This window comes from Leptinotarsa decemlineata, unplaced genomic scaffold (genome assembly GCF_025532065.1).
Source record: "Leptinotarsa decemlineata unplaced genomic scaffold, Ldec_3_MD MMD2_tig00001719_RagTag_RagTag, whole genome shotgun sequence".
Classification (NCBI taxonomy): Eukaryota; Metazoa; Arthropoda; class Insecta; order Coleoptera; family Chrysomelidae; genus Leptinotarsa; species Leptinotarsa decemlineata.
Window position 1 is genome coordinate 10,705,992 of NW_027412569.1, and position 18,104 is coordinate 10,724,095.

General features: G+C 35.1%; 1 protein-coding gene across 2 annotated transcripts in view; it reads left to right on the top strand.

Moving 5' to 3' along the window:
• Positions 1-18,104, top strand: part of LOC111515702 (uncharacterized) — a 78,600-nt gene that overhangs the window by 56,521 nt on the left and 3,975 nt on the right. For both annotated transcript variants that reach the window (XM_023171912.2, XM_074176491.1), the window contains 4 exons: positions 2,481-2,741; positions 10,116-10,308; positions 11,634-11,754; positions 16,789-16,944. In XM_023171912.2, the coding sequence (XP_023027680.2) occupies positions 2,481-2,741; positions 10,116-10,308; positions 11,634-11,754; positions 16,789-16,944 (731 nt within the window). The remainder of the gene's footprint in view (positions 1-2,480; positions 2,742-10,115; positions 10,309-11,633; positions 11,755-16,788; positions 16,945-18,104) is intronic.

An 18,104-nucleotide genomic window follows, 5' to 3' on the forward strand; every position in this document is an offset into this window, starting at 1 on the left:
TCTGTTTTTGTTTCATTCATATACAGTTCATTAGAGTCAAACCACTGTTTAGCAGGAGCACAAATATTTGCCGATATGTTATCAACATCACGGGTTCTATCTATATGTACAGAAAATGACGTGTCGTCAGCGTATAATATTGTCAGTAATTCAAGTTTGAGATGCATATATGAAGGTGAATAATTAGCATAAATTAGGAACAGGAAAGGCCCCAGTATGGATCCTTGTGGGACTCCCCTTTTGATAATACGTTCTTGACTTATCATATTGTTATTGTAAACTCTTTGTGTTCTGTTAGCTAAATATGATTCAATTATTTTATTGGGAATTCCTCTTATGCCATACCATTCTAATTTCTCCAACAGTTTATCATGACTGACACAATCGAAAGCCTTCGACAGATCTGTGAAGATAGTTGAACAGGATTGTTAATTTTCAAAAGCTTCAATAATGTTATTAGCTAATTTGTTTATAGCGTCTATGGCACTTTTACCTTTCCTACACCCAAACTGATAATTATGTAAGAAATTATTCCTTTCCATGTAAATACTAAACTGTATTAAAATATATTTTTCCATTACTTTGGATAGGGTCTGTAATTCTCAGGTAATTTTTCATTTTCTTTCTTGAATATAGCTAGAACTTTGGCTGGTTTGTCCTTCAACATTCTACATCATTTATAACGCATCAATGACAAAATTTATTACAAAATTAAACTGTCAGAATTCTCGGATTATTTTGTATTTGAGACAATGTTAATTGATTTCTTGAATCCATTCTTCAATTGAAATATCGTGATATCGATTTTTTCATTCGGATTGGTAATCTCTTCCTGGGTGGTCCTAGAAGTTCCCAGCCTGATCTAGAGATGACGGTAGTTGTTTGAAAAATATTACGGTATTTGAAAGTACACAATCTATAGAGCACATGTTTCAAGTTTGAAGACGCTGTGTTGTTTGGTATTTGTTTCACAGCCATCAATAATTAACGTTGTCTGTTTCCAAACTTGAAAAAATGACTCAGTGGTCATAGATTTTCCAACAAGGAACATGTGATGTCGGCGGTTAATGGTTATTCTGAGGAGCAAGATAGTTCTTATTATGAAAACGGTAAAGAACTTATTGAACGTCGGTGGGAAAGGTGGAAAAGTGTATACATCTGCAAGGAGATCATGTTGAAAAATGAATACTTTTTTTTTTGAAATTTTTGTGTTTTATTTCTTAGGTCCGGTATTTCTGGAACCCCCAAAAATATGCTAGTGAAGCATTTTTTTCAATCTGATGGTGCAGCCATACAAAATTTCACCCATAATCTCAAAGTTGGTGGTACAAAATACTGAAATCTTTTGAAAAAACAAAGACTATACAAATTAAGGGGAAATCAATTAATGATACTTAGCTTGATATTTTTTTTAATTCAAATTAATTAACAAATGAATGTCAATAAATACTGGAAAATTGTTAGTACATGCATAATATTTTAACACAGTCTGCTAAGTGTTTGACTGGGTTAGTTGAAAAATAAAGATAATAATAACTGTTAATAGATATTGTTCATGGAAAAATAAATTGAAATGATGGAATGTATCAACAATAGTATTTTATTATGAATGAGGGTGAAATAAATCATCTGTTGAATTGAATCATTTCAATGTGGGTGAACACATTTTCAATTTTTTCACTATTATCTAATATCCAATTGTGTAATTTTTTTAAATGCTGTTTTTCTCAACTTTTTAATTTCTCGTGGAATCATATTGTGAATTTTACAACCAATACATTGAATGTAGACTACACTTAGCAATTTGAAAGCATTCATTGGTGTTTGATCTTGTATTATACTATCATGTCAGTATTTGCAAAATGTTTTTTATATAGATGGCACTGATTTTGTGAAATGTTTGTTTGAGATTCAAAATGAAACATTTTCTGAATAAAACTTTTGATAGAAATCCGAAAGATTTTTAAAAATAATTTTTATTGCATATTCATTAATAGACTTGACAGATTTTAGTGAATTTTCATATGCACCACCCCAGGCTATGATTCCCTAGGAAAATAATGCATGATAAAACATCAATAGTGTTTTCACTACAACTATATTTCTCAGAAGTCTGAACCTATAAAGACATTTTCTTAATTTTAGGTTAATGTTATTTCCAATGTTGAGAAAATCATAGTGAACATCTTCCTCCAACAGGAGTGAGCAATATACAGTTGGTTTCATGAAAATAATTCAAAAAATAAATAACTTAGACAATTGAAGGGGTTATAATTGAGGGAGTCTTCCAAAGAAAGGAAGGAAGTAACTCTATACATGGATGTGTAGATCATCCTTCTTTTTTTTGTATCAAGATGGAGTAGTAGGAAGCCAAAAACTTTCTTTCCCAAAACTTAGACAAATACTGATATTGACTATCAATATCGTAATAACTAATTTCAAAATAAGAACTTGGCACCTATTTTCGATTTTTTTTCCAGAAATCGACCCAAGAATGCCTCTACCCCCAAGAATAACCACAGAACGGGGCAAGGAGACTATTTTCGGCGTTCTACCTCCGGATAAGGTCTCCCTCGAGGATCTTTGCGGGCCCCCTATTCAATGCCCTGAGTGCGACATCAGGGAACCCATCAAATGCAGCACCCCCAGCGGAGTGTCTCTCATTGACCTCCTCAGTAGGTGGGAGGTGAGACCATTCCAAGATAATATCACGTACAGCGGGTTCACGAACAGGTCAAAAGGTGAGTGTAGAGAGAACTACAGTTGGGTCGGCGAAAGAATACACATGCGTCATCAATAAATTCGACAATGAAACACGTATTTTCATGTAGAATTATTTTCCTCCACGAGTGAATAATTTTTGATCACAAGTTTCTACTTACAAGACCTTGAAAAAGTAGAAGTAATAGAATTGGTCTCATCACATTACACAATTTATACGATATAAGAGCTTTATTTTACAAAAAACATAACCTTTTTTCTCAGAATCACTTATGCCAATTATTTTACATCATATACATTGTGGATTGTAATAGTTTTTCATCTTCTAAGTGCTTGGAAAGAATACCTTCTACTTAAAAATATTCATAACAATAAATTGTTTCAAATTTTTAGTTTCTGCTGGACATATTTCGTAGTAAATTTCATCAGTTCAGACTTCCATTGTCTGATAACATGATTTGAAATCCCTGAGAGAACTAAAATAAAAATAAGTGAAACTGAATAGATTTAAACAACAATTAGTTTGAGCAAAAAAAACATGAAACGAAATTACAGTGAAATTAAATATAAGTAAAAATAGAACGATTGAATAAAAATTTAAAAACAAAAATAAAAAGTTAAGAGATTCCAAGCCGTTACTTCACAACGTTTCGATTGTTAGTATCCACAATCGTCTTCGGGTGATGACTGGACTGATTCCTCCGAGAGATGACTATTCATGGGACAATCAAGTACTTTTACTTATCTCCGCTTTCCTTTGTCCGCTTCACCGGTTTAGCGGGAGATGACCGTTTGGCGGAAGTTGGCCATTGTTCGCTTGATTATGGGTTGCCATATGTTGCGTATCTCTACGCTAGCTTGACTGAGTGCATTGTTGAACAACATGTAAGCGGCTTCTTTGAATTTCCTCCTAAACCAATGTTCCTCCCTGTGTATGATCTCAGCTTGGGACCACATCTTTTGTTATGTTGATGGGTCCGAACATGCTCTGCTATTCCTGATTTGCTGCTTTTCCCTCGCTGTGTGTGTTTCTTGTGCTCGACAATGCGAACCTTCAATGGCCTCTTAGTTTCACCGATATAGGATTTTTCGCACGCACAGAGTGTCCGTTGAATACCAATTCTTGGAACCGCAGTCCACGTTTGGTGGCCTGGTTTTCGTGAGGCTGCTACGGATAGTGTTTCCGGATCTGAAGCAGGTTCTGATATTGTACTTGGACCCAACTTCGTAGTATATTCATTTTATTTGATACGTCATTTTTGCATGACCGGCCTCTACAATATTTGTTCGAACATCTCCAAACAGTCCCTGACCTCGAAACTCTTTAAAAATTGGTATAACAACCATCTGGGTTTTCCGCTATCTCATATTTTTCACTCTTACAATCGATATGCATATTGTAGGGGTGCATAAAACATGGTCTTAGATCTTTGGAAGTCCACAATATTTAAATTAAACTGACGTCATGTTATTGTTCTTATTTTTTCGAGCAACCATTTTCATTTGATAGTTCTTTTATAGGAGGGCATAAAAAACTAATCCGTCGTGTTGGTGCTCCGCCATATTTGATTCAGAGTGACGTTACTTCATCGTTCATATTCTTCTCAGTAAATTCTCCTATTTGATACTCACATTAAGACGGTGCACAACAAAACTAGATCGCCATATTGGTCGGTATTCCATGTTGGTATTGATGAAAGCTTGTAAAAAATGAAGACAAAGTAGCTGAGTTTACTTCATGAAGATCCATATAACTATACAAACTTGAATCATCGACAATTTTTTAAATGTTCAAACCATTTGATACATGATACATGTACACCGTAACAGTTTGTATCGTTTACGTTTTGTTCATCGTGAACTTTTTTACGATTTTGCAATTCAATAATGGTTGTTTCCATAAGTAAAACGTTGCTATTTCATATTTTATAGAAAGTAACTTTTTCATCGTGATTAATTTCAAATTTTAAATAGGTCTGTCTAATGTGGCATTAGAAAGACCACTGTGAAGTTATTTTCAGCATTGAACTTATCTGTTCATGAAGTTTTTCTAATAGAATCACAACGTGATATCTATCAAACAAGTTTCTTTGATGAAATTAGAAAACTATTTTTTCGAATATTGAGTCTCTTAGTATGTTATTGAAATCACTTCTCAACATAATCATTTAATATCGTTTTCTGAGAACAACTTCAATAACATTTTACTTAGTGTGTAATACAAACTAACTGAAAGCTAGGACTAGCTGGTGGATTTTTTTTCCAGCGATCCACGTTTGTGAAAGTATTTAAACACGGGTTTTCAATAGCGCCGGAACGAAGGCAATTTTTTATCCAAAAATTACGCCGCTATAGTTACAAATAATGTCCCAACTCCGCGCCTTTGTTGCCGCCTTTCCATTTCGCATTCTAACTTTCGTCTTTCATTAAGCCCATTATTTCCATTATCCAATATCTGGTCTCGTTCGTGTACACCTCGGATTGCACAAAGGCCCAGACTCTTCGGACTTCCAATAACGTCGCAATCGATATCCTATTATGAAGGCTTCATAAATCAGAAAATAAAGGAAGCGCGGCTTCCATCTTTCAGAAATTGAGGCATCACGAAAATCCAATTGAATTTTTTGTTGTCTTAATGAACAGAGGAGGTTGCAACTAAGCTTTTGTAAGCCAGAAAAAAGTGAATTTCAATTCATGAATGCGCAATCTTCATTTCGGTTTCGAAGTTCGCGGACAACAAGAGTTTCTCTGTGGGAGAAATCAGTTTTTATGGATCTATTTTGTGCAAGAAATATCGCCCAAACTATTCTGTAAATTCTACAGTACCTGAAATAGAAAGCAAACAATTACTGAACAAAATCCGGGCTAGTAGGCTGCGGAGAGGAAGTTTATATTCTTGAAGTCTCAGCAATAACTGGATGGCGAGCTACGTATTCACTGGTATTAATAATTTCGGAAGGTGATGAGTGGGGATATTGGTGGGGATGGTGTCGTAGGTGCCTAGGGCGCCCAAACAAATGATCACTTCTGATTGGTCCGCACTTCTGCTGGATCGTTCTAATTGGTCCGCACGTTGGTGATAGGTATGCTACTGTTGAAATGTCGATCGTAGTTGCATTCAGGTCTATTTCTGACCTTCTTGAGTACTTAATACTACATTCTATTGACCCGCATACTTTCTTCTCATCTGTTGAAATTATTGGGATGCTTATAGATCTCAAATGCCTCCCTGCCACCTGTTTCTACTAGGACATGAGGCGGCAGCCACATCTGTGTCCTTGTATGCTGCTTTTGGCAGTTTTGATGTAAACTGACCCACATAAATATGGGATCCTGTAAACACCGGCAGATGTCATAGGCTCTCGTTTGTCCTTGACCGATTTGATAGTGTTGTGTAATTGGTTAGTTGGCTTATAAATGGTCTCAGTTTTGTGAGGTTTGAATAGTTCTCCAATGCAGTCCATGGCATTGTTTATTCAAAACAAGTTTTTCTTCAAGATGATGTGGTTAGCTCAACTCAGTCAATCGACCGATGTGGTTAAGGAAAAATGATATTTCAAAAGATTTCAACAGATTCTAACAGAGTTTAACAGATTTTTAACAGAATGTAAAAGATTTCCTCATAGCCCGTTTTTGACAAAAGGGTCATCAACATAGCAGAAGCAACATGTATGTTTCGTTGGAAACCGTATGTTGGGAGTGATGGAATCAGATATGATGTTGGAGATTTTTATCAAACAAAGAATATATTGAGAACTATACTCTCACAAATATAGCCCAAAAATACAAAAAAGTATTTTCAAGGTACCTTGTTCTTGGGGCAAAAGCTCTATGGGTGAAATTTCAAGGCCATTGAAAGTGCATTAGAACGAGCACCGAGAATATATCACAAATAAATTATCAACAGTGATAAAATTGTCTCAATACGTCTTGAAATTCGACGGTGTGTGTGATTTCTGCTCAACTGATTTGAATATCAATGAAAGAAGAAGAAAGAAGAAAGAAATAAATTTATTCATTCATGGACCAACTACATGGTATCGAACATGTCAACTTAGACTTATAAATATGTAAACAAACAAACATGTAAATATACATTCAATACATATAAACATAGGACCATAAAATACAGATATATATACATATATGTATAAATAAAAATGTAAAAACGTATAGATGTACAAGTGTAAAAATGTAAGATTGATATGACGATGATGATTCCAACGTGTAGCATATTTATAGGGATGAGTTGTTAACTCTTGTTTGTACGCTGTACAACAGTAACATTTATAAAAAACAACTGTCTGGAATAAAAAATTTCAGATTCTGAATAAAGTAAATCGTTAGGGTAGTCGTAATTTTTTCGTAGGATACATCTGATAAATCTCTTCTGCATAACCTCAAGAGAATATAGATGAGTTTTCGACACTTATATCTCAGATGGGGCTCAACTAAACTCTTTTATAACATTATTTTCTGTTTTTAAATCTAGTATGTCTGCTATCCGATTGAATTTGTGAAGTATGCAACGTTATTTTTCAACTATGTGGTCTATGAACTGGTCCCATCTGAGATTACTGTCTAAAACTATTCCAAGATATTTGATTTTCTTCGTGGGTTTCATGACTTTCGAATTGTAGATTTCGATGTCATATTCTGGTAGAGAGTTGTCATAACTACTGAATGGTGGGTAGTTGGTTTTCTCGAAGTTAATTAATAAAAGCTTGTGGTCGAACCATAATTTAATTTGATGAAGGTCACGTTCTAATTTCTGTTTCAAGATGAAGCAGTTTTTGTTTTCGCAAAACAACACAGTATCATCAGCAAAACTCTGAATGTTGTTATGTATACATTGTACTTTGCCAAAATGGTCAACTCTTGTTGACCGTTTCACAATAGAATGTAGATTCAAATTCGAAAGAATGAGTTGTGGTGTCAGGATTGATTCAACCTATGGAAATAATTTTTACATTGGGTTTGGAATGTCCTTGATGCTGACTTGGGACAACAGTAGTATAACTACTGTGTTCACAAAAAATACCTCCATTCTCTAACTGTCAATACACAATTTAACTGAATCAATTTTAATATTTCATTTCAATACAGAGGATGTGCTCAAGTGAACTGAAAAATAGCATTGCTTTTTACCTATTTCGGAGGATTAGCACATTTTTTGACTGAAGATGAAGAAGTCGAGTCATTTTATGAATGGAATTTGATGCACATCAGGATTTTACTCAAACATCATTATACACTCAAAAAAAAGATGAAGAACTAGAAAGCCAAAACTTTCCTTTTCAAAAATTGATCCCTCCTGAAAACATGTTGATGAATGTATTGCTTCATCGCCTTTGAACCTTCAGCTCATGTTTTACGGAAGTAGTAATGAATACTATCAGAAACGATACTTCTCGATACATCCTCCAGAGACAAAAAAACCATCACTGGAAGCTCCGTTTTGAATTACGACCCTAGTTTCTTCGATGCGAAAGTCCTCTCTGCGATGCGCTTATGAAAGTCATTAAATCCCTATAGCGATTCATAACTTCCCGGCTTTCGATCGACAAATAGTCTCTACGTGACAGAACTCTCTATTGGGATTTGATATAAATCTCTTTCAATTCTTCTGCGGGAATATTCAATTTCGAGTATTTCCCTTTTTGTTTAATGAATATGGATGGAAAGATTATGAGCTGAGACAGCCTGGAGTAGTCATTAAAAACTGAAAGGAGAATCAGTTAGTTGGAAGAGGAGTTGAATAATCCGGGGATTATGAAAATATTCACCATAATTTTATTAGTTAACGTTTCCCTGGGACAATAATTTAATTTCCGCATATTGCGGAATGCTTTTAATAAGTTACACCACCAAGACAAATGTACCTTACAGAATGTTTTTTATATTGAACCGCTGCTTCTTTTGTGTTTTTCTAATGCCACTAACTTATGCTGAAACTGTATCGTCAGGTGGTTCAAGCCCCAGGCTAAACGATCAATTATCACTTGCTATAGTCCAACCCGTGTTAGGAATCACATGTAAAAAGGCAAGACCTCGTTAATGCTTCGCTCGCACGAATTTCGACCCTCGCAACCCTCGCAACGAGGGTTGTCGTTCGTAGGGGTGCGATAGCTGGTTAACGGAGAAACATATTTCAAACAGAACTATTACATTATTCGCTTTCAAATTTGGGATCAATGTGTCTTCAAACCATTCCTCGAAAATATTAGCTTTCATTTTCTTATGATTCTCAACATTGCAGTCCTCGAGTTTTTTCCACATAATTTCAGAGAATTCGAAACCCGTCCTTTACTTCCCCCGCAATGCACAATGATTAGTCGCGAACCTTTGTTTGCAGGCATGTTAGGCGTACACATTGTCGAACCATCAGTCCACCATTTCGTAACTGTGTCGTGAGTGTCATACCAAGATTCGCTGTTGATCTATATTTAGTTATTTGTTCTAAGCATTTGTTATGTAATTTCACTGTTCTTCTGCTTTTCATAATTGCTTGGCGTTTGTTTATTATTTAAAATCTAAATTCTACTTTCTTTATCGAATTCTGAAGAGTTTCACTACAGAAACTCACGTTATGGCTGAAAGTATTCAATTTCTTCCTTATGATTTCAGTTGTAGAAATTGCTTTTGTAACAGTCGTATATTGTTTTTTTCAATGATTTTATTAGATGAACGTATAAAGGTTTTGGTAATCCTTATCACATCGCGTCATGCGTTCATAAGGTGATAATAATAATAATAATACATTTATTGGTCCTTAATATGAGCATACAAGAATCACTACTCTGAAAATAGTCTGTGTTGTTATCACTCTTGTAATTACCATTAGTACTTGTCCAAGGACGCCACAGATAACACAAATTTCAAGTAATTATAACTGCACCAATATCGAATTTCAACACTCAAATCATGATCAGTCCCTGGACTGAACACGACGGCGATAACCAACCCCGCATTCCCCGATTTCTGTTCGTCACCGTAACATGACTTGAAATTGAATTTTTTGAATCTTCAGCCAATCAGAAAACTCGGTTAGTAAAAATTATCCAATACGAACCGCCTATTCTGCAGTCCACGTGGACTAGTTCGCGATCTGTCATTTCCATGTGTTGGTTTTTTTGGCCTTTGAGAGTGCCGCCAACTTTAAGTGTGCACAATATCGTTTACTTGGACTATATCAGTCAGTAATAATGTCAATATAGTTATAATATCAAAAAGATCACGAAGTATATAAAAAATTTGGCTTAGGTTCAAGATTTGGTAGTTTGAGTATAGGTTTCAACTCATTCAAAACACTTCAATGTGATATTTTGTAAAACAGCTACATGTTTTTCATTGCACTATATCTTCAAGAGTTGATTTATGAAAATTTGTTACAGATTGCGTTCTTTACGCTGTTGGAAAACCTGTGTACCATCGTTACACTGAACATGTCTACGGTTGCTGGATGAGGGATTCAAATCCGCCCAATGAAAAGGAGGAACAGAAGTATTGGGTGACGAAAGAAAGCGAACCCACTATTTTATACGAATATGATAATAAGACGATGTACAGGAGAGATATGCCAACCAAGTAAGAAGTTTGCATCCACACAAATGTGTATTTATCAAATATACTGATCGGGTTATTATTTGTGTGGGTTTTTCCTAGTTTCACAATCTTCAGGGGATATCTTGAATTGAAGTCATTCCAACATCGGTGAATAAAGAAACATAAATTGAATTACAGTTCAATACAAACCTTGAAAAATCTCTCAGTTTGAGATTGAAGTACCAACACGACTAATTCCATTCATTAGAGTTATTTTATACTCTACTGCTCACTTCACTGATTATTAATGAAGCGAATATTGCGAAATGGCAGAGGACGAATGTCAAAGTAACTTAATTCATATAAATGACTCTTTCCTAACTTAGTAGCAGATTCTTGCTATGATTGTGTTACTGAAGATTATCGAATTTTCTACCTCCTCATTTTCAATTTACAAAATTCGGTGGCAATGATTTCTGGCAATCCTGCTATGATTTTCACAATTCGATGACCTTTATGATGAATAATTATTTGATTTCCTGGAATTAACTACACTGACTGGATACAAACTGTTATGTGTCAATAAATTGATAGATGTAGCCGTTACTACGTAGTAAGAGATCACGAAGAATGAGAAATGAAACATAGTATGAAACATAGTAAAAAATAGAAAGTTTCATTTCTCATTTTTCATATTATGTGTCACTCAATCTTGAAGTTTTGGATTTTGTATGTATGTATGCATAGCGGAGCGTTACCAATAATATATAACAGTGATCATGACGATTAAAAAAAAAAAACTCGAGAAAGAACTCCAATATTTGAAGTGAATGATAATGATTTCGTTATGATTCTGAATACTTTTCAAATCAAAAGGATGACAGAATGTAAATTTGAAAAAACTACGCTTTGAGAATCTCTGCCTGAATTGAAGAAACTCTGTAGATGGACAAGAAAATAATGAATATATTTCATAGATCACGGTATAACATCTACATTGAAATATTATTTACAATTTGTTGATTTATTTTTTCCGGAATTTTCAATCAATGGAAGAGTATCTATCAAAAACATGCATTTGACTATCGATTTTGTGCTGTTTAAATATATGAATGAATATTTATGTATGGTATAAATCAATTTTTCTGAAATAAAATGAAGGACTCTGGTGCCATTGCAAAAAATATTCAAGACTTGGATTAAAGACAATTGCAGCCTTGAAAATTCTGATAACAAAGTTGATTCATTCTACTTCAGACAATATAAATATATCTTTAGAATTTATACTGGTATGATATGCTATAACTCGGTCCATCAAAAGTTCTGAAGATTTGAATTGTCAAATAAAAAAATGTATTTTTTCACAGGGAATACAACTTAGATCATCCATTCGGTGGAAACACCCACGTAATTTATAATGGTTCCTTTTTCTACAATGTGTTGAATACCAGGCGGATCATAAAATATCATCTTCTTAACGAAAGTACGGTGAGTATTTGTGAAATTTTGAACATTTTTATTTCACTGTACGACCGCTGTGGTTTATGGCTTATTCGCATACACCTGCGACTCAAAAAACCTCGCAAAAAAAATCTAACAGGATCGTACCGTTCTGCTCCTGCAGAATATCCAATGAAGCACGTAGCCTCGTGCTGATGAAACCACATGTCGTTGGTGACCAGATCATCCAATTCAGACCAAATAAAAAATTGATAATCATCGACCTATAGTGCTCGTCGTTGACAGTGATGGGCTGGCTAACGTTGTTCTCAAAGGAATATAGACCAATGACGCCGCAAGCCCAAAATCCATACTAAACGGTAACTTTTGAGATACATTGGACAACCATTTCTGGATGAATGGTTACGTAGAAAATTGTCGAATTTGGGATGATACCAATCCTCATGAGATCCAAAATCTGTTTGAAAAACAGATTTTAAACTGACTATATATGTTAAAACTTTGAAAATTGGTTGTGTTAGTCCAAAAGATGTGTTCTGAAGCCATCGACAGAATAGAAGCAATGCCTCAAAAAATAATTTTTCAATTTTCTCTTGAAATCTTGTGGCATATTGTACAGAGAGTGATCTATGAAATTTTTTTGCGATAAGTGAAGATGAAATCTATTCTTATGTGGTGAGCGTTTCGGAGTTTTTTTCATGGATATGACATTGTTTCGCCAGGGATGATTGCTTCTTATGGATTTCAATCAAAACGTAATAAAGAAATAAAGTTGGCAAAGGCATAATTCTGAGTAAGTTTCATTTTTCGTCTGTTTCAATGTATTAGAAATTAAAGGTGATACACTTCGTTGAAGTATTTTCTTTATTACTGAATATAGTGGATTGTATGATATTTTAACGGTGTTATCTAGTCAAACAGCTTATCGAGAGTGATTGTTAGGGCCAAGACGACTAAGTTACCAGGATGAGCGCTGTTGCCAGTTATTTCCTTAACTATAATACAATTCTTATATTACTTAATCCTAGACGCGATGTTTATATGAAAACAACTCTTTCGAAGGGGCTTTTTCTTTCAGTGTGTGACTGAAACTTTTTATTTCCATTCTGTAGACATAGCTATCGAAATATTTCACAATAGCCCCCTACCTACACAAGGTGTGGGTAAGGGTAATACTACTCCCCCACACACGTGTGGGAGTATCATTACTATTATTACTCGATAGCGACTCATTCGAAACAAAGGTTTAACCCAAGATATAAAGCTTCTTCATCAATCCAGAAATTGGATATTTCGATTTTAGAATACGTGGAGGTAGCTTGAAATGTTCTTTGAGGTGTCAGTCAAGATGAAATGTGTGGTAAATCGAATTTTGTCGACTAAATTTGTTCGAGTTGCAATTCACCTTTTTGCGAAAGGATTGTCACAACTGAAGTGTGTGCTTGTTGGAATTCGATTAAAAGGATTACTGAAAGCGAAAGATGATGAAATGTAGGATTAAAGTGATTGTTATTCCGTTGAGGATTTGAAGCCAGTTGGAAGAATAACTTGTGGATTTCATCAGTTAGGGAGAAACTGTGACATTTACATTTATGAATCTTTCATGAGGACAATATAGATACTTGTATACCAGGTACAGAAAAAGTTATATCTTATATAGTTATTTGTTCTTTTACATCCCTCTTTATTCATTAAATCATTTATTTATGGCAATACCTATTTTTTACAAAATAATTAACAAGTTCACACACACACATATATATATATATATATATATATATATATATATATATATATATATATATATATATTATATATTTTATATATTTTATAGTCATATTCATCAATATAATATCCCAGGTCATATGCAGATTACCTTAAAAACTTATTTTGAACACTTTCAAGCATATTAATATCCACATGATATGAAGGGTACCAAATTGTGGAATTGTATTCGATTATTGATTCATCAATTGAACAATATATGCTTTTAATTGAAGTGAGAGATAAAATTCATTTGCAGATCTAAGAATGAAACATAACATTTTTAGTGCTTCAGAAGTAATATTTGCAATATGGGGTTTGAATGACATTTTTTGGTAGAGAGTGATTCCTAAATCTCTGACTGTGTTTGTTGTTTTCAGTTCTGATTGATTCATTTTATATGGCCGGTTAATGGCATTTTTGTTTCGGAAAAAAGTAAATTTTTGACATTTGTCTGTACTGAATTGCAGTAGATTTATATCATACCAGCGGACAAAGTTAGATAAATCATACTGTAATAATTCTGTATCAGTTGAGTCATGAATAATTTAAACATCTTCAGATGTTTCAGCAAACAAAAGAAATTCATTATAGAGAATAATATCTTCCAAGTCATTCACAAATAGGTTGCAAAGCAATGTCCTTAAACGAGGGACATTGCTTTGCAACCGATGAAACCGTGATTGAGGAAGATACTGAATTACCATATTTTACAAATCGTACTCTGCAGGCTAGATAATTTTCAATCCATTTCAGAATGTTTTCTTGAATACCCAGAGTGTTTAGTTTATGCAACAACAAATTGTTGTTTACTCGGTCAAATGCCTTTGAGAAATCTGTGTAAATAGAATCCACCTGGTGTATATTTTCGAAGGCATTTATTATACAATGTTGATAAAAGACCAGAATCATTGTCAGTAGCAGTCTCCAGACTCTACTAATCACTTACATTTCATTCGGTCGCTTTAAAACTTCAATATTTGAAAGTGTTGAAATTCTAGTGAAGGTATTATTTGACATTTTCTCTCAATTTGAAATACTAGTTTGAAAGTTTTGTTTCTTCGCTGGGAAAGATATCATTTTTTGATAGGACCTGATCATGCAATCTATTTACTCATGAGAATAGCAAGTTTTGAATCCATTGATTCGAAATTTCTGTACTGATCTCCAAATCTTTGATCTTTTTTGCATCTAGTTTACTGTTTTGTTCCATCAGGATAAACAGCGATCAGTTTTGATATACATTTTTTCAGCAATTTCAAGTTGTTTTTTCATTTTTTAATTCAAATTTGATTCACATTGAATCCTGACGTCGTTTACAATTTCTTCGTGAACTCTGTTTTTTATGTTCCATAGCAATGATGTCCACCTTGGACTGCATATTCCTCTTAATCTACTGTGGCAGACATTATCGATGCGGCAATGCTCCACCTTGATGCGATACACAAGCGGAGGGTTGAGTACCCTGAGCTGTCTGAAAATCCTCACCACACAGTTACTGTCTGCAGAAGCTATAATCTCTTTCGTTCACCCCTGTTCGCTTCCGAACTGTCCTCAACCTGCTGTGCGGTACTTATCTGATGCTTTGTATTAATGATGGTTCCCTGTACCTAGCTGAAGATGTTCTCGGAATGATTTCCCAGGAGAACATCAACGTAGTGGTTAGTAAGATTCAGGTTCCGGTAGATATAACGGTTGGGTATGCATCTAGAAGTTTTCATGGCCATACGTAAGCAGATGTTCATGAACATTTGGATCTGGAATCTGTATGTATCTGCGCACTGGCCCCAAGATGATGGGGAGTAGAATATCAGAAATAGTTTCATTGGAGATACATCTTATTTCTGCGTTCAATGAAGGGGTAGATGTTGTGTCGAGTGGCTTTCGCTAGCCCCAGCCTCTGTGCGATATGGGATCTAAATGTCTGTAGGCTCATAGCACTTAGGCCACATGTGACCCATTGTACATCCTCCCAAGGAGTTGTCCTCCTAGATCATCTTCCATCCTGTTCTTTCCAGGAAGGTGGACAGGTCAATAGGAGACATGTGCTTTATATCGGCAGGTGTAGGCCAAGACTTGCCAAACACACTCTTTTATTAACGATAGCTCCGGGCACTCACATAGGACATGCCTGACAGTTTCATGTTCCTATTCACACATCCTGCATAGATGTGTGTTCACAAGCACCATATTATGGAGGTATTTCCTCAGTTGACAGTGGCCGGTCAGTAATCCTACTGTTAAGCGTAGATTGTTCCTGGTCATCGCCAGATATTTCTTCGGCGCCAGCTTCCCAGGGTCTTCCAAGGTGATCATGGCAAGATTGCATCTTATGATTCCACCTCATCTCTTTAGGGATTGAGCATGGGTGTAACGTTCGGCTAGTTCCGCAATTGTCGAAGTCAGCACGCCGTAGGTGCCACTGGGTTCTGAAATTCTTAGTCCAGCTGCTTCCTTGGCTAAGGAGTCGGCAATACAATTACCTTTACTCCTGTCGTGCCCTTTAATCTACCCCAGAATAATGTTATTATCTACTGAGGCTTTGCGACTCCTAGGTATCTTGCTTCGTATGTTCGAAGAATATTCTGTCTGTTGACGACATGTCCCCCACGGTTTATCTTTTTCCAAGAAAATAGTATCATATGCTTGAAAATGGTCCTAGTAGGTTCGTATTTGTAGCCGACTGGTCTCTTACCTATTTGATCCACCCCTTCTTCAATTACTGGAAGAATCTTTATGTGCTGAAGGGCCGGTATCCATGTCTCATTGATCTTCAATCTATATTCCTTACGATTGAACTTATTTTCATGATTATGAACACTGAATTATAAGAAGATACTTTTCTCTACTCAGTTTGTATTTCAAACATTCGTTGTGGAATGAAAATCAGATATCATTTACATGAGTTCTACTTTGAATGAATGGTAACAAATTACACTTACATGGAACACTGTCATCCTCACTGGTATACATCGATGTTTCGTCTTAAGACACTTACCCTAAGGCTCTTCAGTACCGAATTGTATAACATTATAGAAAATACAAACAATTCATCCATGAATTACGATTTTTAATGTCACGGAATAAGCTTGATCTGCTCAAGTGATCGATGACATCGTAATGACATTCATTCACCTATTTGGTGAATGAGTAGTAGAAAGCCAAAAACTTTCTTACCCAAAAATTAATCACTCCTAAAAATATAACCCCTTCAATTGAAATAATTTCTGTTTCTATCACCCTGTTTACCAGATATATATTTCGAAGTACGTCTGTGATGATTTTTCCCGCTTTCAGGTCTCCCTGGATCTTCCTACAGGCGGAGGCAGCTCAACGAATGGCTCTAATAAGCTCTATTCCGACCAGCACAATACAGTGGATTTTAGCGTCGACGACAACGGTTTGTGGATGATATTTGCAGTGCCTGATTCGAACAACACGGCCGTTATGAAGGTTAGCATTATACACTCGACTCAGACAACGAGAATTGAATCTGGATCGGTTGTTACGGGAACAGAGAGAGTTGTATTTGTACTTCGTGTACACGTTTGTGGTCCTGCTAACGTTGGCTCAACTATTCAAGCAGGATTAGGAGTGAGCTAAATTGAAAATACGGGTGACAAGGGCGTTCGTCGAAGGAATACAATGAATGCAGTGTGGAAATCTATTAAGAAACAAAATTCTTATCTCCATAAGAGAAATACATTTTGAATTTTTTTTTTCAAATCGCATTAATATAGTTTATTGTATTATTTTCACTATGAAAGATTTTACAAAAACCGCGACACGTGTTTTACTATACAATAGCTTTCTCAAGACGTGCATCTGATAATATCACTCAACATGTATTGATCAGAACTATTCTTATTGAAGTCAGTTGTACCCCAATGTGCTATACGTGAGCCTATTCTCTTCAATTGACACACAAGTCAAATTTTTATATGTATAAATGTCCCAGTATGCAGATGATAGACGAATGTACCCTTTACTACATCCCAGTCGTATTGCTGTTGCATGAGAACGAGTTAGTAATGACATCGATACATTTGTAGTCCCATTTTTAAACCTCGGCCTACAAATCATTGCCGGTGAGTCGAATATTATGATCTTTGGCTCTAAAAACGATTGAAACTTGGTGAAGAGTTTTATGGGAATCAAAGTTGGACAACACGAACTTGAAGTAGCTGATACATTATGGAATATTTCCTATCAATATCAGTAATTTGGAAGGAAATTTCAATTAATTTCAAAAATGTATTGCGTATGTAGTTCAATCGATTTGAAATTTATCGTTGTATATGGATTTAAAATGCCTCTCGTACAAAATGGTACTGACATTCGTACAATTCAGGAATTCTGAAGGCGTTGATCTTTGGAGTAGGTAATTGATATTTTGATTCAGCAGTATTTGAAAGAAATATCGTAGCAGGTGTGGAATAACGACGTTTTGACCGACTATATAAATTATATTCTCGCATTTCGTTGTAGATTGCTCAAATACGGAAGAGTTTCAACTTTCTGATTGAGATAAAAATATTGTTTTTATGAAATCGTTACCCAAAATACCTGGAATGAACTCTGACACATTTAAAATTATTTGTTAGTCAATATAA